Source organism: Anomaloglossus baeobatrachus, chromosome 3 (genome assembly GCF_048569485.1).
Source record: "Anomaloglossus baeobatrachus isolate aAnoBae1 chromosome 3, aAnoBae1.hap1, whole genome shotgun sequence".
NCBI classification, from domain to species: domain Eukaryota; kingdom Metazoa; phylum Chordata; class Amphibia; order Anura; family Aromobatidae; genus Anomaloglossus; species Anomaloglossus baeobatrachus.
In genome coordinates, this window is record NC_134355.1 from 69,200,717 (window position 1) to 69,227,469 (window position 26,753).

At 45.3% G+C, this 26,753-nt stretch overlaps 1 protein-coding gene across 3 annotated transcripts in view; it reads right to left on the bottom strand.

The window, feature by feature from the left end:
• The window catches only part of ASB3 (ankyrin repeat and SOCS box containing 3), a 345,127-nt gene that overhangs the window by 16,333 nt on the left and 302,041 nt on the right, over nucleotides 1-26,753 (bottom strand). For 2 of the 3 annotated variants that reach the window (XM_075339237.1, XM_075339238.1), the window contains exon 9: nucleotides 23,231-23,476. The exons of the other annotated variant lie outside the window; for it this stretch is intronic. In XM_075339237.1, the coding sequence (XP_075195352.1) occupies nucleotides 23,231-23,476 (246 nt within the window). The remainder of the gene's footprint in view (nucleotides 1-23,230; nucleotides 23,477-26,753) is intronic. 3 annotated transcript variants of the gene reach the window in all.

Here is a 26,753-nt window from a genome sequence, read left to right on the forward strand (position 1 = left end):
TATCCCTGGTTTCCGATCACTTCCGTAGTTCAGATGAGACCTGGTTTGGCACACATAAAGGGAAGACAGGAGTGAAAAGGGACTAGAGATGAGTAAACCCGAGGTTCATTTTTCGAACTGAACAAATCTACATAACAGAGTTCGGGCTTGGAGATTGGGTGCTTTACATTGCTATTCTCGTGCGAACTCCACTCACGCGAGCATCGCTGTGCTCAGGTATGCTCGGTGCTCAGCCCAGTGCGAGCGGCTTGCAGTGTGTGTGAACAGATCACACTGGGGGTAATAATAGCCTGATCGGATGTAGAGTGCAGCAAATAAAAGAGAAAAAATTTGAAAAAGACCGCCCACCCTCCCCTGAAAGTGATCTGTTTATAACTGGCTGTATGTGGGTGGAAACTCGAACTGCCAATCAGTGATTTCGAACCGGGCATGGGCAAGTTGGAACCAGTGGAAGTTCTGTTCAATTGCTGCTAGCGAACCGAAATTCAAAAGGTTCACTCATCTCTAATAGGTCCTTATTTAAGTTCAGTTTGACTTTGGAGGATTTTGTGTTCTTTAATCAAAAAGCACTAAGTGCCTTACATTTTTAGTGTTTACATCAATATTGGAGTTCATGTGTTCGTCAATCACTGTGTGCTGATGAATCGTGTAAGTATATGTTAGTGTGTTGGCCACATAGTGTACTTGTGCACTTGCACATTAATACTAAAGGTGTTCAGGTCCTATTTTTTTTGTAATTTATTCATAGATGTCTTGAAAGACTAACAAATAGAGATGAGCTGACTGGTTGAATTTTGGGTTCAGCTGGACTTTATCTAAAGTTCTGGACCCGGACTTGACCAGATCCCTGCTGGAAGTCAATGATTGAACAATTTGGCTCTCCGCCCATATACAGGCAGCCATGAGCATATCACTTCCGGGGGGAAGAGGGCTGGATTTTTTTTATTTTTTGTATACACTACATCCGATAACACGGATATTACCGCCGGTGATAGCCATTCAAACACTGCAAGCTGCTCTCACTAGCCAACCGAGCGTACCCAAGCACAGCAATGCTCACGCAAGTGTTCAGCATATATAGAAAGCACCCGAACTTTGAACTCGAACACTGATTTTTTTGGTAAAGTCCATGTTCGGTCCAAAGACCAAATTTTACTTTTCAGGATCGCTCATCTCTTAACAAAAAAGCAGAGCTCTAAAAAATGGTGCCTCAGTGTAAATATTTTAGGGAGAATTGCAAGTCTTTAGCAAAACAGGTACCGTATTTTTCGCTTTATAAGACGCACTTTTGTTCCCCCAAATTTTGGGGGAAAGTAGGGGGTGCGTCTTATAATCCGAATATACGGGGGGGGGGGGTGTGTATATATATATATATATATATATATATATACACACACTACAGAGTCCAGGGGAGGTGCGGGCAGCTCTGGAGCTCTGCTGGGGGACTTATGAAAGCTGGGAGCAGCAGCCTTTGATCTCCTGCACCCGCTCATATAATATGCACAGCTGCTGTCCACCCCTGTGGTGCTGAAAGTGCACCGCGGCGATAGGCTGGGGCAGCAGTGTATATTATATCTGCCTGCCCCTTCTTTGATTGCACATGCCCCCTCCCCCGTGTTAGCTATGTCCCCTATGCTGCTGCAAACAGTAAAATAATAAACTTTTTACTCACCTCCTCCAGCGTGTCTGCCAGGCCTCCCTCCTGCTGCTGTGATAAGGCACAAGAGATTTCACTCTGCCGTGCCGATCACATGACCGGCCGAGAACCAGGAAATGCAGGAGGCCGGAGATCAACCCCGAGGAGGGGGACACAGACAGGACAATGCTGGAGAAGGTAAGGAAAGTTTATTTTCCTAAAAGCAGCAGCATGGGGCGATATATAACACAGGGAGCTGTGTGCCAGCAATAGTGGGCCATGTGCCAGCAATAGTGGGCCATGTGCCGCTACATGGGGCCGTGTGCCGCCACATGGGGCCATGTGCCAGCAATAGTGGGCCGTGTGCCGCCACATGGGGCCATGTGCCAGCAATAGTGGGCCGTGTGCAGCCACATGGGGCCGTGTGCCGCCACATGGGGCCGTGTGCCGCCACATGGGGCCGTGTGCCGCCACATGGGGCCGGGTGCCGCCACATGGGGCCGTGTGCCGCCACATGGGGCCATGTGCCAGCAATAGTGGGCTGTGTGCAGCCACATGGGGCCATGTGCCGCCACATGGGGCCATGTGCCAGCAATAGTGGGCTGTGTGCAGCCACATGGGGCCGTGTGCCACCACATGGGGCCATGTGCCGCCACATGGGGCCATGTGCCAGCAATAGTGGGCTGTGTGCAGCCACATGGGGCCGTGTGCCGCCACATGGGGCCGTGTGCCGCCACATGGGGCCGTGTGCCGCCACATGGGGCCGGGTGCCGCCACATGGGGCCATGTGCCAGCAATAGTGGGCTGTGTGCAGCCACATGGGGCCGTGTGCCGCCACATGGGGCCATGTGCCAGCAATAGTGGGCTGTGTGCAGCCACATGGGGCCGTGTGCCGCCACATGGGGCCATGTGCCAGCAATAGTGGGCTGTGTGCAGCCACATGGGGCCGTGTGCAGCCACATGGGGCCATGTGCCAGCAATAGTGGGCCGTGTGCAGCCACATGAGGCCATGTGCCAGCAATAGTGGGCCATGTGCCGCCACATGGGGCCGTGTGCCGCCACATGGGGCCATGTGCCAGCAATAGTGGGCCGTGTGCAGCCACATGGGGCCGTGTGCAGCCACATGGGGCCGTGTGCAGCCACATGGGGCCGTGTGCAGCCACATGGGGCCGTGTGCAGCCACATGGGGCCGTGTGCCGCCACAGTGGGCCGCGTGCCGCCACAGTGGGCCGCGTGCCGCCACAGTGGGCCGTGTGCCGCCACAGTGGGCCGTGTGCCAGCCACAGTGGGCCGTGTGCCAGCCACAGTGGGCTGTGTGCCAGCCATAGAGGATGTGTGCCAGGCATAGGGGACATGTGGCATCACTGGGCCATATCCAGATTCAGAGGACTAATTTTAGGATGGGGGGGGCTATGAGGGACATATACCCTATATGATTTGTCAGACGGACACTGGCATTATAAGACGGACCCCATTTATTAAAAAATTCTCTATTCCTTCACCAAATTTGGGGGTGCGTCTTATAATCAGGTGCGTCTTATAAAGCGAAAAATACGGTATGTCTGCTGGTTTACAGGCCTTTAATCCACAATCAGAATGCCACTCAGAGAAGGGATGGCACTCACTGGATTCCAGTAAATTTCTTTATTCAAGCAAGGTGCAACAGCGAGCCCCCTCACGGACGACGGTCGTTTCATGTATTGATACGCTTCCTCGGGTCCAACTGTTGGACCCGAGGAAGCGTATCAATATGCGAAACGGCCGTCATTCGTGAGGGGGCTCGCTGTTTGCTTTGCTCCTGCCTTTTTATTGCACCTTGCTTGAATAAAGAAATTTACTGGAATCCGGTGAGTGCCGTCCCTTCTCTGAGTGGGATTCTGTACATGAACTTTAAGCTGCACTGGACGTGCGCCTCCTCACCAGCCACGTGGCGGACCCCTGTCCACATCCTGGACTTTGTTCTGATGCTGATGTGAGTGGGTGGGTAGATGCGGCAATACTTTTCTGTGGAACTGTCTGAATTTAATCCACAATCATCCCATGCTCATATCCTCTTTGATCACATCTCTCCCTTCGGTCCTCATTTACTAAGCCCTGAATGCTTTCAAGATCGTCCTCATATACCTCCCAGTGATCTGATGTGAGAATTATCTGAAGGCTAAACCCGAAAAGTAAAATGTCTGATTGGTCACCATAACCTTTGCCAAGTGTATGTAGAGGAGACATGATTTTGAAGGTAAATTAATAAAGTAATTTTTTTTTTATTTTTTGACCAGTTATACATTTTCAAATCATTCGGCTAATTATAAATTACGTCACTAAATATGCTAAACCCCCCTCCTCATTTAATACCTTGAGATAAAATGTCACAGTCTCTAAAAGTGACTATTTTTTCACTCTTTACCCAAGAGAGTCCAATGTGAAGAGGGCCGTGACGTGCACCGATACCGAGAAGGGAGCCAAGGTGGTTAGCTGTTCAGAGCGGCTTTTTTTATGACGTAGAAAGTGATATCTCAGGCCCTGGGGAAATTGTGCTCCAGATGATGCCTGAGCTGTTAATTCTTTATGCTTTCTGAAGCTTGTTCATCTATATACAACACTGCTCCCATCTCTTACCAACTATGCCACGACTGATACGGTCCGATATGTTTGTACTGTGTATATATATATTTTATGAAGTGCTAATTGCTCTTGAATTCCTTCAATAAAATTTCTTTACACAGAGAGACTATAGCAAATGGATCCCAGTTACTAAAAAATAAGAACAAAATGGAATCCCAAAACCAGGTGAACCAAGATGTGACCAAAAGGTCATTCCTTGTGATTATTAGGGGCCATTTTATTCCTGAAATTAGTATTTAGTCATTTTAATTATTACCATTAAATTGTTTGTCTGGGAATATGATATCCATAGGATAGCTCATCAATATCACATGCAGTTCTAATCTTGGCATCTCCATCTGTGTAGCAGCCGCTGGCAAGAAAAGCTAGTCAGGTACCTATTCTTTTGCATTGACTTTTTATAGCTTTTTCATTTTATGAAGGTTATCCCATTATCTGGAAGTTTTATTTACTGTAAAGTTTCTCATTTTCATTGTGCCATTTGGAAATGACTGCCAATAGCACCACAATTAGTAGTAGTCAAGACCAAAATTAGTCCAAAGAAAGAAAAGTCTGGCACTAAAACAACATTCACTGCTCCTCATCCATTTTTAAATAAAGCAGTGCAACAAATAGGTCACCACAGAGATTGAAAAAAAGCACCTGTGGTGCAACACTCTCCATTAGAACACATATAATAACTTCGGAAAAGAAGAAGAAAGGAGAGGGCACTCACCAAGTTTAAATCTTCTTTTATTCTTTAAAAAATAGACATCAAAAAGCAGGGAGGGATGTTGGGGCGTCAGAGACAACGGCGCTTCGTTGGGTGCAGACTTCACTTCACTATTTTTTAAAGAATAAACGAAGATTTTTACTCCTTTCTTCTTCACTTCCACAATTAGTAGTAGATTGACAGATCCTTGGCCACCAGATTAATATGAGTGATGTCAACTAGTTTGAACACAAAAGGAAGAAAGCAATATAAGTGAAATACTTATTACTACTTCATATTGAGTGAAGATTCTACAGCCGTCCTCCACTCCGAGAAAATTGGGTCCATGCTGGGACTGTATATTAAAACGAATAGAAGCTGATCTGTAGCACTTGGCAGCGATTGCTACACATTAATTGCTGTTGAGTTGTTCAACTCTGTTCAATGTTCAGCTGTACGATGGGGGTTCAGTGTGTCAAACCCCCACCAATCAGACACTGTTGATCTCCTACAAGGATAGGTCATCAATGTCATATCTGTACAATTCCTTTAAGGGTGCGTGTCCACGATCCGGACATGCTGCGTCCTGAAAGCAGGATGTCTTCTCCTGCGGGGCCGCAAGGGCTCTCCGCAGGAGACTGCAGCTGCCTGTGCCCACGATCAGGGTTCGGGGTGCTGCGGACTCTCTCTGTTCTCCATGTGGAGAACACTCGCAGCTCTGCAGCATAAATCAACATGCTGCGGCTCGGAAAGCTGAAGGAAAAACAAGCACAGAGAGCAGGAGATTTCAATAAATCCCATCCACTGTGCTTGTATTGTACAACGCAGCATTTTGGAAGCAGTGAAAACATGCTGCGTCCAAAACGCTGAGAACACTGATCGTGGGTATGTACCCTAATTGTTCATGTGATGAAGTGTGCGCTGGGGTCCTAGATTCAACTCCCACAAAGGACAACAGTCGCAAGGCATCTGTATGTTCTGTGTTTGTCTGGGTTTCCTTGTTTCTTCCCACATTTCAAAGACATATCGATAGGGAACATTGTGCACCCCAATCGGGATACTTATGATAATGACTGTAAAGTGCAAGGGAATTAATAGCACAATATAAAAGAGTACAACAAATAACTAAAAAGTACATAAAATCGGGTGCACAAGGTACTCTAAATCCATGATTAATTGTGACTTTATTGTTGGTCATTTCCAAATGGAACACTGTAAATGAAAAAAAAAAACCTGCCTTGTAAAAAAAAAAAAATGCCAGATAATGCGTTATCCTTTGTTAATTAAAGGGATATTAGAAGCCCTTTACATCTGAAATCTCACGTCTGATATACAAATGACCAGGTTGTTGCAAACTACGGTCATGGGAAAGCATTTAGGTTTTGTAATCATTGCCGGTTGTCCCCACGGTTTTGCTGTTATTTTCCATTTACTTATAGGTAAGATCATCTTAAATATTACAGTCATTAAAGTGGATCGATCATGAGACTATAGAGTACAGTTTATACACCCGTTATTAGCCAAAACGGCACAAACGGTTTTCACATTAACAGTGTATTTTTTATGGTTACCATTAGCCAAGCAGCACAGTATTTTTTGTACCAATTTAGTTGATAGGAGATTGGACTTGTTCCCATACTAGACTGCCATTATATAGATCTACGGCAAGATGGACAGACTTCCGCCCTGGATTCTGACATGTACGATAGCTACAGTTATAGTCAAATATCCCCACATTTAGTATATAATATGGGGTTGGGGTGCAGTGACCAAGATACACCTGAAAGAAAGAATGCATGGAGGGCTGCTTCAACCACTTTCACTTTAATCATTAACCCTTTAGTGACGGAGCTAATTTTCACCTTAATGACCAGACCAAATTTTGCAATTCTGACCAGTGTCACTTCATGAGGTTATAACTCTGGAACGCTTCAACGGATCCCGGTGATTCTGAGATTGTTTTTTCGTCACATATTGGACTTCATGTTAGTACCAAATTTAGGACAATATTTTTTGTGTTTATTTATGAAAAAAATTGAATATTGGCAAACATTTTGAAAATTTAGCAATTTTCAACTTTTGAATTTTTATACCGTTAAACCAGAGATTTCTGTGACACAAAATAGTTAATAAATAACATTTCCCACATGTCTACTTTACATCAGCACAATTTTGGAAACAAAATTTTTTTTTGTTAGGAAGTTAGAGGGGTTCAAAGTTTATCAGCGATTTCTCATTTTTACATCAAAATTTACAAAACCAGTTTTTTAGGGACCACATCACATTTGAAGTGACTTCAATAGGCCTAGATGACAGAAAATACCCAAAAGTGACACCATTCTAAAAACTGAATATAAAAAAAGCAACAATAAGAGGATAATGTCCTCCAAAAATCAAGTATTACTCACAGCAAGTTGGGCTGCAGTGTGTACATCGCCCTGGCCAAAAACTGATGCTCTAGCAGGATACAGCTAAACCCCCACTAAGTGAAGGCATCACAGGTGCAGGAAAAGCAGATCACATACACACCTTCATGGAATGGAGGGGAGGTGACTGCTAGATGATAAAACTGCACACAAGTGGCTTGCATAGAGCGCTGTTCACATGCAGATGACACAGTCACAAACCCGCAGCCTATTAGGTAACGCCCTTCTATTAGATCAGGCGGGCTGCCAAGCCGTACTCCACTGTATATCATGCACGGACAGACACTCTACAATGCAAGGCCCAACAGAAAGGGGCCTGGCTGTATCCTGTACAAACAAAAAAATATGAGGTTTTTGTTGGTATTTATGGCCATAAAACGTAAGCCTACACCCTCGTCAAGGGACCTCATGTCTGTAGGTCCCTACACTAAATATAAAAAAAGCAACAATAAGAGGATAATGTCCTCCAAAAATCAAGTATTACTCACAGCAAGTTGGGCTGCAGTGTGTACATCGCCCTGGCCAAAAACTGATGCTCTAGCAGGATACAGCTAAACCCCCACTAAGTGAAGGCATCACAGGTGCAGGAAAAGCAGATCACACACACACCTTCATGGAATGGAGGGGAGGTGACTGCTAGATGATAAAACTGCACACAAGTGGCTTGCATAGAGCGCTGTTCACATGCAGATGACACAGTCACAAACCCGCAGCCTATTAGGTAACGCCCTTCTATTAGATCAGGCGGGCTGCCAAGCCGTACTCCACTGTATATCATGCACGGACAGACACTCTACAATGCAAGGCCCAACAGACATTATCCTCTTATTGTTGCTTTTTTTATATTTAGTGTAGGGACCTACAGACATGAGGTCCCTTGACGAGGGTGTAGGCTTACGTTTTATGGCCATAAATACCAACAAAAACCTCATATTTTTTTGTTTGTACAGGATACAGCCAGGCCCCTTTCTGTTGGGCCTTGCATTGTAGAGTGTCTGTCCGTGCATGATATACAGTGGAGTACGGCTTGGCAGCCCGCCTGATCTAATAGAAGGGCGTTACCTAATAGGCTGCGGGTTTGTGACTGTGTCATCTGCATGTGAACAGCGCTCTATGCAAGCCACTTGTGTGCAGTTTTATCATCTAGCAGTCACCTCCCCTCCATTCCATGAAGGTGTGTGTGTGATCTGCTTTTCCTGCACCTGTGATGCCTTCACTTAGTGGGGGTTTAGCTGTATCCTGCTAGAGCATCAGTTTTTGGCCAGGGCGATGTACACACTGCAGCCCAACTTGCTGTGAGTAATACTTGATTTTTGGAGGACATTATCCTCTTATTGTTGCTTTTTTTATATTTAGTGTAGGGACCTACAGACATGAGGTCCCTTGACGAGGGTGTAGGCTTACGTTTTATGGCCATAAATACCAACAAAAACCTCATATTTTTTTGTTTGTACAGGATACAGCCAGGCCCCTTTCTGTTGGGCCTTGCATTGTAGAGTGTCTGTCCGTGCATGATATACAGTGGAGTACGGCTTGGCAGCCCGCCTGATCTAATAGAAGGGCGTTACCTAATAGGCTGCGGGTTTGTGACTGTGTCATCTGCATGTGAACAGCGCTCTATGCAAGCCACTTGTGTGCAGTTTTATCATCTAGCAGTCACCTCCCCTCCATTCCATGAAGGTGTGTGTGTGATCTGCTTTTCCTGCACCTGTGATGCCTTCACTTAGTGGGGGTTTAGCTGTATCCTGCTAGAGCATCAGTTTTTGGCCAGGGCGATGTACACACTGCAGCCCAACTTGCTGTGAGTAATACTTGATTTTTGGAGGACATTATCCTCTTATTGTTGCTTTTTTTATATTTAGTGTAGGGACCTACAGACATGAGGTCCCTTGACGAGGGTGTAGGCTTACGTTTTATGGCCATAAATACCAACAAAAACCTCATATTTTTTTGTTTGTACAGGATACAGCCAGGCCCCTTTCTGTTGGGCCTTGCATTGTAGAGTGTCTGTCCGTGCATGATATACAGTGGAGTACGGCTTGGCAGCCCGCCTGATCTAATAGAAGGGCGTTACCTAATAGGCTGCGGGTTTGTGACTGTGTCATCTGCATGTGAACAGCGCTCTATGCAAGCCACTTGTGTGCAGTTTTATCATCTAGCAGTCACCTCCCCTCCATTCCATGAAGGTGTGTGTGTGATCTGCTTTTCCTGCACCTGTGATGCCTTCACTTAGTGGGGGTTTAGCTGTATCCTGCTAGAGCATCAGTTTTTGGCCAGGGCGATGTACACACTGCAGCCCAACTTGCTGTGAGTAATACTTGATTTTTGGAGGACATTATCCTCTTATTGTTGCTTTTTTTATATTTAGTGTAGGGACCTACAGACATGAGGTCCCTTGACGAGGGTGTAGGCTTACGTTTTATGGCCATAAATACCAACAAAAACCTCATATTTTTTTGTTTGTACAGGATACAGCCAGGCCCCTTTCTGTTGGGCCTTGCATTGTAGAGTGTCTGTCCGTGCATGATATACAGTGGAGTATGGCTTGGCAGCCCGCCTGATCTAATAGAAGGGCGTTACCTAATAGGCTGCGGGTTTGTGACTGTGTCATCTGCATGTGAACAGCGCTCTATGCAAGCCACTTGTGTGCAGTTTTATCATCTAGCAGTCACCTCCCCTCCATTCCATGAAGGTGTGTGTGTGATCTGCTTCTCCTGCACCTGTGATGCTTCCACTTAGTGGGGGTTTAGCTGTATCCTGCTAGAGCATCAGTTTTTGGCCAGGGCGATGTACACACTGCAGCCCAACTTGCTGTGAGTAATACTTGATTTTTGGAGGACATTATCCTCTTATTGTTGCTTTTTTTATATTTAGTGTAGGGACCTACAGACATGAGGTCCCTTGACGAGGGTGTAGGCTTACGTTTTATGGCCATAAATACCAACAAAAACCTCATATTTTTTTGTTTGTACAGGATACAGCCAGGCCCCTTTCTGTTGGGCCTTGCATTGTAGAGTGTCTGTCCGTGCATGATATACAGTGGAGTACGGCTTGGCAGCCCACCTGATCTAATAGAAGGGCGTTACCTAATAGGCTGCGGGTTTGTGACTGTGTCATCTGCATGTGAACAGCGCTCTTTGCAAGCCACTTGTGTGCAGTTTTATCATCTAGCAGTCACCTCCCCTCCATTCCATGAAGGTGTGTGTGTGATCTGCTTTTCCTGCACCTGTGATGCCTTCACTTAGTGGGGGTTTAGCTGTATCCTGCTAGAGCATCAGTTTTTGGCCAGGGCGATGTACACACTGCAGCCCAACTTGCCATTCTAAAAACTGCACCCCCCAAAGTACTCAAAACCACATTCAAGAAGTTTATTAACCCTTCAGGTGCTTCACATGAACAAAAGCAATGTGGAATGAAAAAAAGCAAAAATTAAATTTTACCTAAAAATGTTGCTCTAACCGAAATTTATTCACTTTTAGAAGAAATAACACAACAAAATGGACCTCAAAACTTGTTCCCCACTTTCTTATGAGCGCGCCGATACCCCACATGTGGTCAGAAACCTCTGTTTGGACAAATGGGAGGGCTCGGAACAGAAGGAGCAATATTTGAATTTTGGAAAGCAAATTTGGCTGAAATAGATTGCGGGCACCATGTTGCATTTACAGGTCCGCTAAGGTACCTAAACAGAAGAAATCCCTCACAAGTGACACCATTTTGGAAACTAGACCCCTCAAGGCTTCTATCTAGGGGTATAGTGAGCATTTTAGATCCACAGGTACTTCACAGATTTTGTTAACGTTACGTTGTCATATTGAAAATTTTAATAATTTTCTCAAAAATGTTGCTTTAGCATCAATTTTCTCACTTTTTCAAGAGGTAATTCCAAAAATTTGACCTCAAGGTTTGTTAACCACTTTTTTATGAGCGCGGTGATACCTCACATGTGGTCTGAAACCTTTGTTTGGACAAATGGGAGGGCTTGGAACGAAAGGAGCAATATTTGAATTTTAGAAAGGAAATTTGGCTGAAAAAGATTGCGGGCACCATGTCGCATTTGGAGGTCCCCTAAGGTACCTAAACAGCAGAAACCCCGCACAAGTGGCCCCATTTTGGAAACTAGGCCCCTCAAGGAATTTATCTAGATGTTTGGTGAGTACCCTGAACCCTCAGGTGCTTCACAGAATTTTATAACGTTGAGCCATGAAAAAAAAAAAAAAAAAAATTTTACCACAAAATTGTTATTTCAACCAGGTAGCTTTTTTTTTTACAAGAGTAAAAGGAAAAAATTCAGCATAACATTTATTGTGCAATTTCTCCTGAGTTTGGCGATATCTTATATGTGGTGGAAATCAACTGTTTGGGCGCATGGCAGGGCTCGGAAGGGAAGGAGTGCCATTTGACTGCAAAATTGGCTGGAATCAATAGCGGACGCCAGGTTGCATTTGGAGAGCCCCTGAGGTGCCTAAACAGTGGCGGTCCCCCACAAGTGACTTCATTCTGGAAACAAGACACCTCAAGGCTTTTATCAAGGTGTATAGTGAGCAGTTTGAATCCACGAGTACTTCACAGAATTTGATAAGCTTAGGTTGCCATATTGAAAATTTTCATTTTTTTCACAAAACTGTTGCTTTAGCATCAAATTTCTCACTTTTTCAAGAGACAACAACAAACCGTGGACCCCACAGGTTGTTATCCAATGTCTTATGAGCACAGGGATACCCCACATGTGGCCAAAAACCTCTGTTTGGATAAATGGGAGGGCTTGGAATGGAAGGAGCACCATTTGAATTCTGGAAAAGTTGAAATAAATTGCGCGCACCATGTCACATTAGCAGGGCCCCTTGGGTACCTATACATCAGAAAACCCCCACAAGTGACCCCATTTTGGAAACTGGATTTTATTCAGGAGTATAGTAAGCATTTTGAATCCACAGGTACTTCACAAAAATGTTGCTGTAGCAACAAATGTCTCACTGTTAGGCTCTGTGGCCATGATCCAGCGACACGGCATCTAGTACACAGTGTCAGCCTCCTGCAGAGATGTGAGTGTTGTCCACGGGAGAACGCAGCTGCCCAAGCCCACGATTTGGGTTCAGGCCGCTGTGGAGCTCTATGCTACCTGCAGAGAACACTCATCTCCGCAGCATAAATTGACATGCTGAGGCTCGGGAAGCTGCGCCACAGGTCGGTTTATGCTGCGGAGAAAAGAAGCACATTGGGCATGGGATTTCTAAAAATCCTTCCACTGTGCTTCTACTGCACAACGCAGCATTATGGACACAGGGAAAACACTCTGCGCCCAAAACGCTGCAAACCCTGATTGTGGGCACACAGCGTAAAATGCTACAATGGATGAATGGATAGATGTCAAACAAATATAACGTCCCATTCCCCTGCATATTCTAAGCTGGCGCCCTTTAGTGCCTTTCATGTGGCACTAAAGGGTGCCTAGCCTTGTATTTAGCCCCCCAAAAAATTAATAATTAAAATAAACGACGTGGGGTCCCCCCTATTTTTGATAGCCAGCTAGGGTAAAGCAGACAGCTGTAGCCTGCAAACCACAGCTGACAGCTTCACCTTGGCTGGTGATCAATTTGGAGGGCTCTCCAGGCGTTTTTTAAAAAAAAACAAAAACGTGGGGTCCCCCCCAAATTAGATCACCAGCCAAGGTGAAGCGGACAGCTGGGGTCTGGTATTCTCAGGGTGGGAAGAGCCATGGTTATTGGACTCTTCCCAGCCTAAAAATAGCAGGCCGCAGCCGCCCCAGAAGTGGCGCATCCATTAGATGTGCCAATCCTGGCGCTTCGCCCCAGCTCATCCCGCGCCCTGGTGCGGTGGCAGACGGGGTAATATATGGGGTTGATACCAGCTGTAATGTCACCTGGCATCAAGCCCTGGGGTTAGTGATGTCACGGCATCTGAACAGATACCCGACATCACTAACCCAGTCAGTAATAGAAAAAAAAGGCAAAAAAAAAATTTATTTGAAAAAACACTCCCCGAAACATTCCTCTTTTACCAATTTATTGAAAATAAAGAAATTCCGGTCGCTGTAATCCATTTTGGAGGTCCCGCGCCGACTCTGGATCTTCTAGAATATGGGGGGCACGTTCAGGGAACGTATCCCCCATTTTCTGGAAGAGCAAGCTCTCCATGAGCAGTGTGGGTGCAGTAATCTGAGAATACTGCACTCACACTGCCCCGGTCCAACCTAGGGCAGAGTGACCTGCAGTAACCTCATTCCAGAATATGAGGGGCACGCTCACAGAACGTACCCCCCATTTTCTGGAACAGCAGCCTCTCCATGTGAGGAGTGTGGCTGCAGATCACTGCACTCACCCTCCCCCGGTCCACAGTGGAGCCTGTGCATCAGCGACGTCAGCAGGATCCCTGCTTGCAGGGATCCAGCTGACAGCCGCTGTCTGCGCATGCGCCGCCAGCATTGAAGAAGGAGGCGGCGATCGCGGGCCCGGAGCGGCAGACAGGTAACGTATAACCGGGGGCTTGGGGGGGGGGGGGGGTGACCTAGTGGGACCTGGGGACACCTTTCTGCCGCATGTGACGTGTCACATGCGGCAGAAAGAGCAGAATGAAGGCGGCCGCGCGCTGTGCGCCGCCATCTTCCACGCTCCGGAGGGGGGAGGGGGGTGGTGGCTCTGGAGAACCGGAGGGGGCTCCGGTGACCAGAGGGCTCCGGTGGACCGGAGGAGGGGTCAGGGGGAGGACATTTCCCTCCGATCTGAAATGTTTGATCATTTCAGATCGGAGGGAAATGACTGCAGAGCCGGCGCCGGCGGCAGTTTTCTGTGCGCTTCGGCGCCATTTTGGATGTCCGGTGGGGGTAGGGGTGGGGGTGGGGGGGACTCTCCGGTACCGGGGGCTTTGGGGGCACTAGGGGGTTAGATTTCTTTCTCATCTGACATGTTTGATCATGTCAGATGAAAAAGAAATCAGTTTTACCGGCCATTTCTTTTTTTTTCATGTGTTCGTCGGTATACGGTGTATACCGCCGATCACATGATCGGGGTCCAAAAAAAACACCCCGATTCATAATCTGGGGGGTCTCAGCTACCCCCGGTAGCTGAAACCCCCGAGATTTTCGGTCGCTGGGGGGCGCTACAGGGTTTTTTCGGGCCGCCGCTTTAAAGCGGCGGAACAGAATAAGTACCCTGTTTTGCCGCCGCTTTAAGTCGTACGGCCGTCGTTATGAGGTTAAAGGTCCTAGGATGATAATTGCCGACGACGGTTCATTAGTAAGCTAGATTTGAATTATTGGTCAGTGTAAACATGGCACTGAGAAGCCGAAGAACAAGCAAAACACTTGTTTCTTGGGAAAATTCATATTTTTACTTTGGTATAAAGATCTACGCTATCAGTAGCACATTGCCTTGTGTAAATAAAGCTTAAAAATTGCACGCTGCATGGGGATAGAATGATGGTACAAGGAGTATTGCACATATGAAAAGTTCTACACACGAGTTCCAATAGACGCTCATTATAGCTAGAAATCTGCCCAAATAAAGGACCTTAACCCTTAATCCCCAACAGGATAAGTGATCACTCAACCCTTCTTCAGTAAGTAAGCATTACAAATTTCCATTACATTTGTTGTGCTTCTGACTTCTTGCCTGTAGCCATTCCTTGTTCTGAATTCATTGCAAGCTTGACCCTATTTGACTATGATGGGGTTTGTCAGGTTTTGGTTATGATTAGGGATGAGCGAAGCCAAAGTTCGGTGTTCGTACTGAACACACACTTTACGAAAAAAAATCAGTGTTCGGAGTCCGGGTGCTTTACGTATGCCGACTAGAGATAATCGAATACGAGGTTCAGTGTTTGTACCAAAAATAGACTTTAAAAAACAACAACAGAGATGGGGTTCAGAGTTCGAGTGTTAACGTATGCTGACCACTCGCGTGAGCATCGCTGTGCTCGCATAAATGAAAAAACACCACCCACCCATCCCCAGTATTGACGTGTTTATGGCTACCTGTATGTGGGCGGAGAGCCAAACTGCCCAATTAGTGACTTCCATTGGGGTTCAGGTCAAGTTCGGGTCCCAAACCAAACTTTATCTAAAGTCCTACTGAACTCGACGAACCAAACTTCCACGGGGCCGCTCAACTCTAATGCTGACCACTCGAGTGAGCATCGCTGTTCTTTTGGTATGATAGATGTTCCGCCCTGCGCGAGTTGCTTGCAGTGTTTCAACATCTTGGACTGGGGGTAAAATCAGCATTATCAGATGTAGTGTGCACCAAAAAAACCTCCGTCCTCCCTTCCTTGGAAGTGTTTGGTTTATCCCTGGCTGCATGTGCATGGATAGCCAAGTTGCCCAATTAGTGACATCCACTGGGGTTCAGGTCAAGTCTGGGTTCCAAAACTGAACTTTGTCTAAAGTCCAGCTGAACCAGAACTTCCATGAGTCCGCTCATCTCTAGTCCTTTTGTCTGATATTTCCGATGATATAGTGCTTTTTTTCCTGTCTTTTTGATGGAGATGGCATTGGAGGCTCCTAACAGATGTCAACCTGGCCTAAGAAATAAGTCCATGAAAAGTGAGCGTCCGTTTTTCATTAAACTTTTCAAACCCATCTTTTACATTTTAGCAAAGAAACGTTCCCTCCCAGGAGCACCTACCTTGTAAATTTCCTATTCTGACATTTTTATAAAGGTTCTAGTTCTGTTAGAATGTTTTTACGTTGGAGAATGGTTCAGTCCAAATAAATCCATGTTTTCTACTCTAGGATCTTTTATTTTTGCCAGTGCCGGGTACACTGAGCGTTATAATTATCCAGGCGACTGTGCTGCTGTTCTCTTGTCCGCATGATATGTGAAAGGTACTGTATGATTTGTGTGAACATCAGTGTTTCGCTCAGTAAACCTCATTGTTAGTAGACGTGTCCTTCAATTATACCACAGGGAAAACTGCTGTAAACACCAGATATTTAACTTTCATATAAATCATAAGTGATGGCTTTCTGAAGCAATATTGTATCCCAGCCCATGACAACACTGCGGCACAGTTTAATTAGTAAACATTTCTTATTCTATTGGAAACAATTTTAATTTGTGGTAGGATTTTTTTTTATTTCTCACCCGCTTTGGCTGACTTGCAAGTATTTTATATATCATGCCTGTCTTAAGCCTTTTCAGAATATCCAATTTGCGAACTGTATTGTGACAGGCAATTATTTCAGCAAGTAAATCTTTCTAACTTCAAACTCTCTAATTTTTTCTGTGTGTATATTTTGTTACGCATGAGAATAATGAGAACAATCAGAAGTAAATGCCATGTCTACGGCTGGTGGATGAGGTGTTATTTTTATTGTTTCGCAGCATTTAGAAACTGTGGAATCCGAAAAATATTACAGTGTTAAAAGGGTTTATTACTCCTTGTTATAGTTAGGATTCTGTGCTAAACTTTGTAAACAGTTAGTACTGCAAATAGTTATACGCCTGTGACACCAGCCGCCATGGCAAATTATGGGCACCACATGACTATTTAACAAAAGGGGCAGATAGGCACCCAAAATGGCGCACCACCCATACTGTGATCCTTAAATGCCACTGTCAGTGATTGACACTAGTCTTCAAAGGGAATGTGTCTTCAGAAAATTATCTATTGTTTAAATAAGGTTTTTTGTTTATTGTCAATAGTGACAAGTGAGCACTACCATGCTCAGGTGATCTGTACTCGTAACTAGTGATGAGAAAACACTACCATGCTCAGGTGCTCAGTACATGTACTGTAAGTAGTGATCAGAGAGCACTACCATGCTCGGGTGCTCGTAACTAGTGATGAGCGGGTACTACCATGCTAGGGTGCTCAGTACTCGTAACTAGTAATGAGCGGGCACTAGCATGCTCAGGTGCTCAGTACTCGTAACTAGTAATGAGCGGGCACTACCATGTTCGGGTGCTCTGTACTCGTAACTAGTAATGAGCGGGCACTACCATGCTTGGGTGCTCTGTACTCGTAGCTAGTGATGAGCGGGCACTACCATGCTCGGGTGCTCTGTACTCGTAACTAGTAATGAGCGGGCACTACCATGCTCGGGTGCTCGGTACTCGTAGCTAGTGATGAGCGAGCACTGCCATGCTCGGGTGCTCTGTACTCATAACTAGTGATGAGCAAACACTACCATGCTCAAGTGCTCAGTACATGTACTGTAAGTAGTGATCAGAGAGCACTACCATGCTCGGGTGCTCGGTACTCGTAACTAGTGATGAGCGGGTACTACCATGCTAGGGTGCTCAGTACTCGTAACTAATAATGAGCGGGCACTAGCATGCTCAGGTGCTCAGTACTCGTAACTAGTAATGAGCGGGCACTACCATGTTCGGGTGCTCTGTACTCGTAACTAGTAATGAGCGGGTACTACCATGCTTGGGTGCTCTGTACTCGTAGCTAGTAATGAGCGAACACTGCCATGCTCGGGTGCTCTGTACTCGTAACTAGTGATGAGCGAGCACTACCATGCTCGGATGTTCTGTACTCATAACTGTAATGTAAATGTTTTTTTTCACATCACAATCAGAAATAGTCTAATTTTCACTTGGCCACAAGGGCTTTTTTAGACTCACACTTGCAGTTATTTCATGAAATCTAAATGTACATTAGCAGCAACAGAGACATTGACCCTAAATCTTGTAAGTGAAGCATCTAATAAGCGTGTGCAAAAAGTCATTCTGAAGTGAATGGGAGCACAGTCCAGTCTGACATTGCATATGGTGACTGGTGGATACTGAGTTATCAGTTGTATACTGAGGTGATACCTGTTATTGAAATTCTGTCTGTGATAATAATGAACCTTCTGAAAACACTTACTGGGAATGACAGCAAGTATGAGTTAGCCCCACTGCGAAGTGTCAACATTGCAATATTAGTCATTTTGATTTTTAAAACAGATTGTGATATGAAAAATAAAAATAAAATTATTTTTTTTAAACACAGTGGCATGCAAATGTTTGGGCACCCCTGTTCAAAATGACTACTATTGTGAACAGTTAAGCAAGTTGAAGGTGAAATGATATCTAAAAGGCATAAAGTTAAAAATGACACATTTCCTTTATATTTTAGCCAAAAATATATATATATATTTTCATCTTTTACATGTTATAAATGTGCAAAGGTTTAGGCACCCTGCATGGTTAATATCTAGTAGCACCACCTTTGACAAATATCACAAGTTGTAAACGCTTTTTATAGCAGCCAAGAGTTTTTAAATTCTTGTTTGAGGGATTTTCATCCATTCTTCCTGGAAAAGTCTTCCAGTTCTGTGAGATTCCTGGCTAGTCTTGCAGGCACTGCTCTTTTGAGGTCTAGCCACAGATTTTCAATGATATCCAGATCAGGAGACTCTGAGCGCCATTGTAAAACCTTCAGCTTCTGCCTCTTGAGGTCGTCTATTGTGGATTGCGACGTGTGTTTAGGATCATTATCCATTTGTAGAAGTCATCCTTTTTTCAACTTCAGCTTTTTTACAGGTGGTGTTATGTTTGCATCAAAAATTTGTTGAAATTTCATTGAAACCACTTTTCTCTCTGCCCATGAAATGTTCCCAGTGCCATTGGCTGCAACACAACCACAAACCATGATTGATGCACCCCCATGCTTAATGGTTTCTGTTTTTGGCAAAAGATTAGAGGAGGCTGGGTTTTTAAAAAGCTGTGAAATTCGCATCACCTGGCCTTTCCTAACGATGTGTGTGTGTCTCTTTCTGTGCACCTTTTGGTGTGTGTCTCTTTCTGTGTGTCTCTTTCTGACTGTGTATCTCATTCTGTGTGTGTCTCATTCTGCGTATGTGTCTTTCTGTGTGTCTCTTTCTGTGTGTCTCTTTCTGTCTGTGTGTGTCTCTTTCTGTGTGCGTCTCTTTTTCTATGTATGTGTCTCCATGTGTGTCTCCTTCTCTGTCCATAATAGGAGTCTATAATAACAGATCCGTTCACAGCTCCATTGACTTTAATGTAAGCAGGGTTTTTTGGTGACTACCTGTAAAGAGCGTGGTTAAATTTTCCCCTCAAAACATAGTCTATGATGTTCCCTGGGTCAAATTAGGTGGTTGTGCAAAGTTTTCTGACTAAATGCGACAGTGCAGATTGCTTTAGTGGACATACAAATACATATACACACACATACACTCAAGCTTTATATATTGGATATATATTGTTCCCCAGAATACAAATGAGATGTGCCATCTTTAACTTTGCGCCTTTTAGAAATCATTTTATCTTCAAATTGCTCAACTGTTCACAATAACAGTAATTTTGACCAGGAGTGCCCCCCAAACGTTTGCATGCCACTTTACATATAACACAAAGAAATGATTTAAACAATAGGGATTTTCAGATAATTAATCCTATTAAAGGAAATTGGCACATGATGTCTTTTTCAAGTTGATATGCTCTGCAACCATCCTGGTTTTTTTTTTCTGAAGAGTGAACATATGCACTGGATGGTAAATACAAGTTTAGAACTTCTTTTAACCGCTTCAGCTTCCAAAGCAGCGATGTGGTAAAAGGAAGCGACTTGTCCATTCTTCTTCTTCAAGAGGCTCCTGCTTGGAAGGAGCTCACTAGTCTATTCAAAATTAGTTGAAAAAGAAAAAAACGACAGCCAAAGATGTTGCAAAAAAAGCTAAAAAAAGAGGCTTCTGGATAAAAGATGCACTGCCACTCTATTCTAAAAGGATAAAAATGAAATGATGCCTAATTAGAGAAGGTCTCCACAGTCAGACCTCCACCGGTGGAAACAAATTCAAGCCCCAATCTATACCATCTAATAACAATATCCGGTCAGGACGTTTTTTTTCCATTAAAAGCGGCACTACCAGGAATAACATTTCATTCAGTGTCATTCTATTTTGCTCAACAAAAACACTTCTTTTTAGACATAGTCTGTCATTTGGTCTCGTGTTTCTCATGCTCATTATTAATGTGATATACTGTGGTCTGACAACCATCAAACAATTACCCAGAACCTGTGATAGCAAATCCACTAATTAATTGTTGTCTGTTGCATTATGAAATGTGGATTCCTTTTCCTGGACAAGGTCAGGTAGCATTGTTAATAAGCAATGTGGTGACTTCTATTATTTGAGGTGTTGATAATGGGGAAAAAAATACAATTTCCTTGTCGTCATTAAGAAAAAGCTCCATTTTACAATTCTCACAGACTAATATCCATGCAAATGATGAAAGGTAGCAGTGGTGGCAGTCCTGGCGAGCCAGCTTGTATTATTACATAGGGTCATTAATTCTCAGACACTCTTAATGTGATCTCTAAGCTAGATTCACATGGTAAGCAGAGTCAAAGCTCTGATCCATTGTACCGTGTTTTATCCAATAGCTGGAATAAACCCAACAAATGAAAGTAGAGAACCGTGAAGTAACTTGTATTGGCCAGCCTTACTAAGGACAAGCAAAATGGAGGCATACTGTCACGACTGTCACTGCCGTCACCCTGTTTTTGGAGATTAGTGGCAGCTTGTCGACTGGAGCGCCTTATTTCTATCTGGGACTCTGCATTAAATGTGGTTTCGTTTCTTTCAGTGCTGAAATAGTTAGTGCCAGTTTTTCTGCTAGCAGCTCTCGTGCAGTTAAAGTCAGCTGCACCTGCTTCGTAGACACCCCCTATGGGTTTAAATAGCCAGGTTTCCCAGCAAACTTTGCTGACTATACAAAGCCATTTGTATACTGGCACCCTTTGGGGAAGCAGCTGCTGAGGATTTGTCCTGAAGTTGGATCTTTTCAGTTTTTGGTTGTATATCCCTGTTTGTTGCACCTACCCTTTTGTTGTATTAGTGCAGTAGTGGGCCTAGTGAGTCACACCGCCCCACTCCTCAGCTAGGATTATAGTAGGGATTTTTTAGGGCTTCAGGTTTTCCTACTCGGCAACAGGTGCGCAGCCTGTATAGGGTCTTGCGAGGAATGCAGGGTACAGTGCCAGGTCAAGGCAGGAGGTGTCCATCTACCCTCTCACTTTGCGCCAGGGCCCACCATTGTTATGGTGTTCCTGGTCTTTCCCCTTGTTTGTGGAGTTATTTTTGGGTGTTTTTTTGTTGCGCCTTACACATTTGTTGGTCTGAATGCACTTGCCATGCACGTAGTGTGACACATGCAGGACTGACTTGATTCCATTATTTTCTTGCTCCAGTATTGTTTCTTTCTGTCCTATTTCTTCCTTTGCTAATGGCATTCTTTGTTCTTCTGATAAGGAGTTGTCACCCAGTCATCCAAATTTAGTGATGGTGTTGTCCAGCCAAGAAGAATCGCTTCAATTAGTAACCTTCCAACTAGAAGAAGTGGTGACCCTCTAGTAGAGAGATGAGCCCAACCCTTGAAAGTTCGGTTCGGAGGGTACTTTAGATAAAATTCGGTTTGTGACCCAGACTTTACCTGAACCTCAATGGAAGTCAGGAATTGGGCAGTTTGGGTCTCCACCAAAATGCAGCCAGCCATAAGCAGAACACTTCCAGGGGCGGGTGGGCAGAGTTTTTCCTTTTCTTTATGTGTGCACACTACATCTGATCACGCTGTTGTTACCCCCAGTGTGCGCCATTCAAACACTGCAAGCGGCTAACACAGGGCTGAGCACCGAGCGTACCCGAGCACAGCGCTGCTCGCTTAAGTGGTTTGCACTCATAACTTACTCGAACCCGAACTTTGTGGGTTTTTCTTAAGCCTGTGTTCAAACCCAAACTTCGAATATCGAACTTCAGGTTCACTCATCTCTACCCACTACAGCCAGAGATGGCAGTGGTCACACATCTGTCTGTCAGGAAGTCATCAAGCAGCGGGAAGTACAGAGACCAACGTGGGAACGGAAAGAATTGGGAGCAGGTGGAAGTTCAGTAAAACATGATTTTTATTATTATATCAAACTATTCTAAGTTGCTTTTATAGCAAATCTTGATTCATGGAATAATATATATACCAAGATTTGTGAAACTACAGTATAAAATGACTCACATTGGTGTAATGATGACTGTAATTATCTGTAATATTTCTAGAGGTCCTGTATTTGTGTAAGGAGGACTATACTGGCTGTAATATTCTTAGGGGTCTCGCATCCATATAATGATGATTGTAGTGGTTGTAATATATCTGGGGTCCCGTATTCTTTTAATGATAACTGAATTGGCTATAAAATTTCTAGGGGTCCTGTATTTGTGTATTTTCTTTTGGAAATCCTTCTGTAACTTGAGCTGCTCTTCATCTCACATGATCTCTGGCTGAGAATCTCCTGGCTTCCTGTAACGTCACGTCAAAATAATTTTTCTCAATTCTGTGCTCTGGAAACTGATGGGAGGGCTGGGCTCACTGTGTGAGTGGGCGGACAGGTCTTCGTACAGCAGAGCTCATGGCTGTTCCTGTACAGCTATCCCTGCAAACCCAGGACCTCCTTGTATCTGTATGCATACAGCAGGATGTATATACAGCAGGTGAAATAAGTATTGAACACATCACCAATTTTCTAGGTAAATATATTTCTAAAGGTGCTAATGAAATGAATTTCTCACCAGGTGTCAGTAACAACCCATCCAATCCACACAGGCAAAGAAAAAATAATACATTGTTGGAATTAGAATCTCTTTTCCTACATTGTAGGTAGCAAAAATCTGGTGACAGATTTCCCTTAAAAACCTTACGTGAGTGAAGAAGCAATCAAAATGTGCTTGTTTGTGAAGGGAAAAAAATGTGCCAGTTGTGAACTGGTTAATATTTTTTTGTTACAATGTGCATGTATATTCTATGACCTTAATATCAATTGACAATAATTGTGTACAAAAATGACATGAAAGTAATCTACATCATAAGAACATAAAAACAAATAAATTAAACAGCTTACCCTGCAGCATCCAGCAAAGGTGTAGGGTCAAGTCCCGCTAGTAGCAAATAGGGCAGCCATTCTTTGTAATGGCGTTCAGATGACAGTTGTTTAAATGCATCAAGTTGATCCCCGGAAGGCAATGGGCAGTGCTGGCTCAGAAAGTAACGAAATAAAGGAAAATTGCTGTATTCCAAACAACTTAGTAAATAAAAGCTTGACAGCTGGAATCCATATTTGAGAAGAAGCAGAGCCATTACTGAATTCCTAAAACAATAGGAACAGTTCAGTGCTAAATGAAACCCTTCTTTAGTTAATGCATAGAAGAAGGGAATTTTGTTACTTACCGTAAATTCCTTTTCTTCTAGCTCTTATTGGGAGACCCAGACGATTGGGGTATAGCTACTGCCCTCCGGAGGCCACACAAAGCACTACACTAAAAAGTGCAAGGCCCCTCCCCTTCTGGCTATACCCCCCCGTGATATCACGGGTTCTCCAGTTTTAGTGCCAAAGCAAGAAGGAGGAAAGCCAATAACTGGTTTAAACAAATTAACTCCGAGTAACATCGGAGAACTGAAAAACCGTTCAACATGAACAACATGTGTACCCGCAAACAACAAAAAAATCCCGAAGGACAACAGGGCGGGTGCTGGGTCTCCCAATAAGAGCTAGAAGAAAAGGAATTTACGGTAAGTAACAAAATTCCCTTCTTCTTCAGCGCTCTATTGGGAGACCCAGACGATTGGGACGTCCAAAAGCTGTCCCTGGGTGGGTAAAGAAATACCTCATGTTAGAGCTGCAAGACAGCCCTCCCCTATGGGGAAGCCACTGCCACCTGCAGGGCTCTTCTACCTAGGCTGGCGTCCGCCGAAGCATAGGTATGCACCTGATAATGTTTGGTGAAAAATGTGCAGGCTCGACCAGGTAGCTGCCTGGCACACCTGTTGAGCCGTAGCCTGGTGTCGTAATGCCCAGGACGCACCTACGGCTCTGGTAGAATGGACCTTCAGCCCTGAAGGAACCGGAAGCCCCGCAGAACGGTAGTCTTCAAGAATTGGTTCTTTGATCCATCGAGCCATGGTGGCTTTAGAAACCTGCAACCCCTTGCGCGTACCAGCGACAAGGACAAAAAATGCATCAGAGCGGCGCATGGGCGCCGTGCGGGAAATGTAGATTCTGAGTGCTCTCACCAGAACTAACAACTGTAAATCCTTTTCATACCGGAGAACCGGATGAGAACAAAAGGAAGGAAAGGGTATATCCCGATTAAGAAGAAACGCGGATACAACCTTAGGGAGAAACTCCTGAATAGGGCGCAGCACTACCTTGTCCTGGTGGAACACTAGGAAGGGATCCTTGAATGACAGAGCCGCCAGCTTAGACACTCGCCGAAGCGACGTGATCGCAACCAGAAAGGCCACTTTCTGTGACAGGCGCGAAAGGGAAACTTCCCTCAGAGGCTCGAAATGCGGCTTCTGGAGAGCAACTAGTACCCTGTTCAGATCCCATGGATCTAACGGCCGCTTGTACGGGGGCACAATATGACAAACCCCCTGTAGTAACGTGCGCACCTTAGGAAGACGTGCTAGACGCTTCTGAAAAGAACACGGATAGTGCCGAGACTTGCCCTTAAAGGGAGCCGAGCGACCAACCTCTTTCCCAACCAGATTGCAGGAGGGAAGGCAAAGTAGGCAATGCCGATGGCCAGGGAGACCCTCCCTGAGCAGAACACTAAGATAAGAATATCTTCCACGAGTTGTGGTAGATCTTGGCAGACCGCGGCTGGCTAGCCCGTCTCATGGTAGCAATGACGTCGTGCTCACGGTCGACCGACGGTGAGATGCCACAGATCTCGGTACCACGACCTCCCCGGCCAGTCTGGGGCGACGAGGATGGTGTGGCAGCAATCGGTAGCTGGAACTGTGACCAATCCTGAGCCAAGGCGCCTGTCGCCAGAGCTCTTTGATCGTAAGACCGCGTCATGAAAATCGGGACCTTGTTGTTGCCGAGAAGCCATGACGTCGACGTCCGTCTTCATCCTGCGGCTACAGAATTCTTGCAAACAAACGGGTGCAGAGCCCATTCCCCTGCGTCCACGCCCTGGCGACTGAGGAAGTCTGCTTCCTAGTGTCGTACGCCCGGGATGTGAACAGCTGATATGGTGTATGCTCTGTCTTCTACCCATAGCAGAATCCGCCGGACCTCTTGGGAGTCTTGTCGACTGCGTAGTCCGCCTTGGTGGTTGGTGTATGCCACCGCTGTGGATAGTCCGACTGAATTCGGATCTATTTGCATTCCAGCCACTGCAGGAAGGCTTGCAGTGCAAGATACACTGCCCAGAGCTCCAGACCACTGAGTTGAAGAGTGGACTCCTCTGAAGATGGTCTTTGACCGTCTGGAAAAGTGGCACGTTCCTGTGTAGGGACATCGACTTCCCTCCCATAAGCGAAGAAAGTGCTATTGAGGCGGACGCAGATGAAACTGCGTGAAAAAAAAAAAAAAAAAAGAGCTCGCCTCTGGATGAGGCGACTCCTTGAAGGAGAGACTGTTCCCTCGTCTGTAGTGAACGCTGTTTGTCCAGCGGAAGCTTCACTATCGCTGAGAGAGTGTGAAAACTCTCCAGGAGATGCCAGCGATTGGGTTCAACCTTGAAAAGTTGAAGACCCACCCGAAACTCTGGGAAGGGTCCAGCGCCATGTTCAGGTTGTGTTGGCATGCTTCTAAAGGAGAGTGCCTTGACCAGTAGATTGCCCAAGTAAAGGATCACAGAGTGACCGTGAGAGCGCGGGACTGCTCCCTCTGCTGCCACGAACTTGGTGAACACCCGTGGGGCTGTCGCCAGCCAAAGGGTATGGCTACGAAACGAAATATTCTCGTCTTTAATAACGAATCGTAGCCAACGCCGGTGCCTCGGAGCAATCGGCACGTGTAGATAAGCATCCTGATGTCTATTGATGCTAGGAAAACTCCTTGAGACAGAGAGGCAATGACGGAGCGGAGTGATGCCATCCGGAACCGCCTGGTTTTCACGTGCTCGTTAAGCAGTATAAAGTCCAGAACGGGACGGAAGGAGCCGTCCTATTTTGGCACCACGACCAGGTCGGGGCAAAATGCGTATCTGGTTCCTGAAGAGGAACAGGGATTACCGCTCTTTCCGCCTGCAGAAGAGCCTCGGCTCGGTCGGTGCGGTAGTTTGAAAACAAACTGACTCTCACTCACAGGCCCTTAACCTGCGGTAGGTAAATGCCGCTAAAGCGGGGGAGTCTGCCCCCCCGCGGTTGCGGAGTGAGAGGGCTGAAAATTATGAGGAAAACGCTTTGGTAGCGGTTCCTCCGGCTGCCTTCCCCGGGCGTGATTGAGCCCGCTAGGAATCTATGCCCTTCTGGGCTTTTTGAGTCGTCTTGGATAGTTGAATGATTTCATTCAACCCTTACCAACAGACTATCACTAGATAAAGGCAACCTGGTTAAGCACTTCGTTGGAAGCAGCCTCTGTTCCAATCTCTCAACTACTAGCCTCTGCGTAAAAACACGGAGTTGGCGGA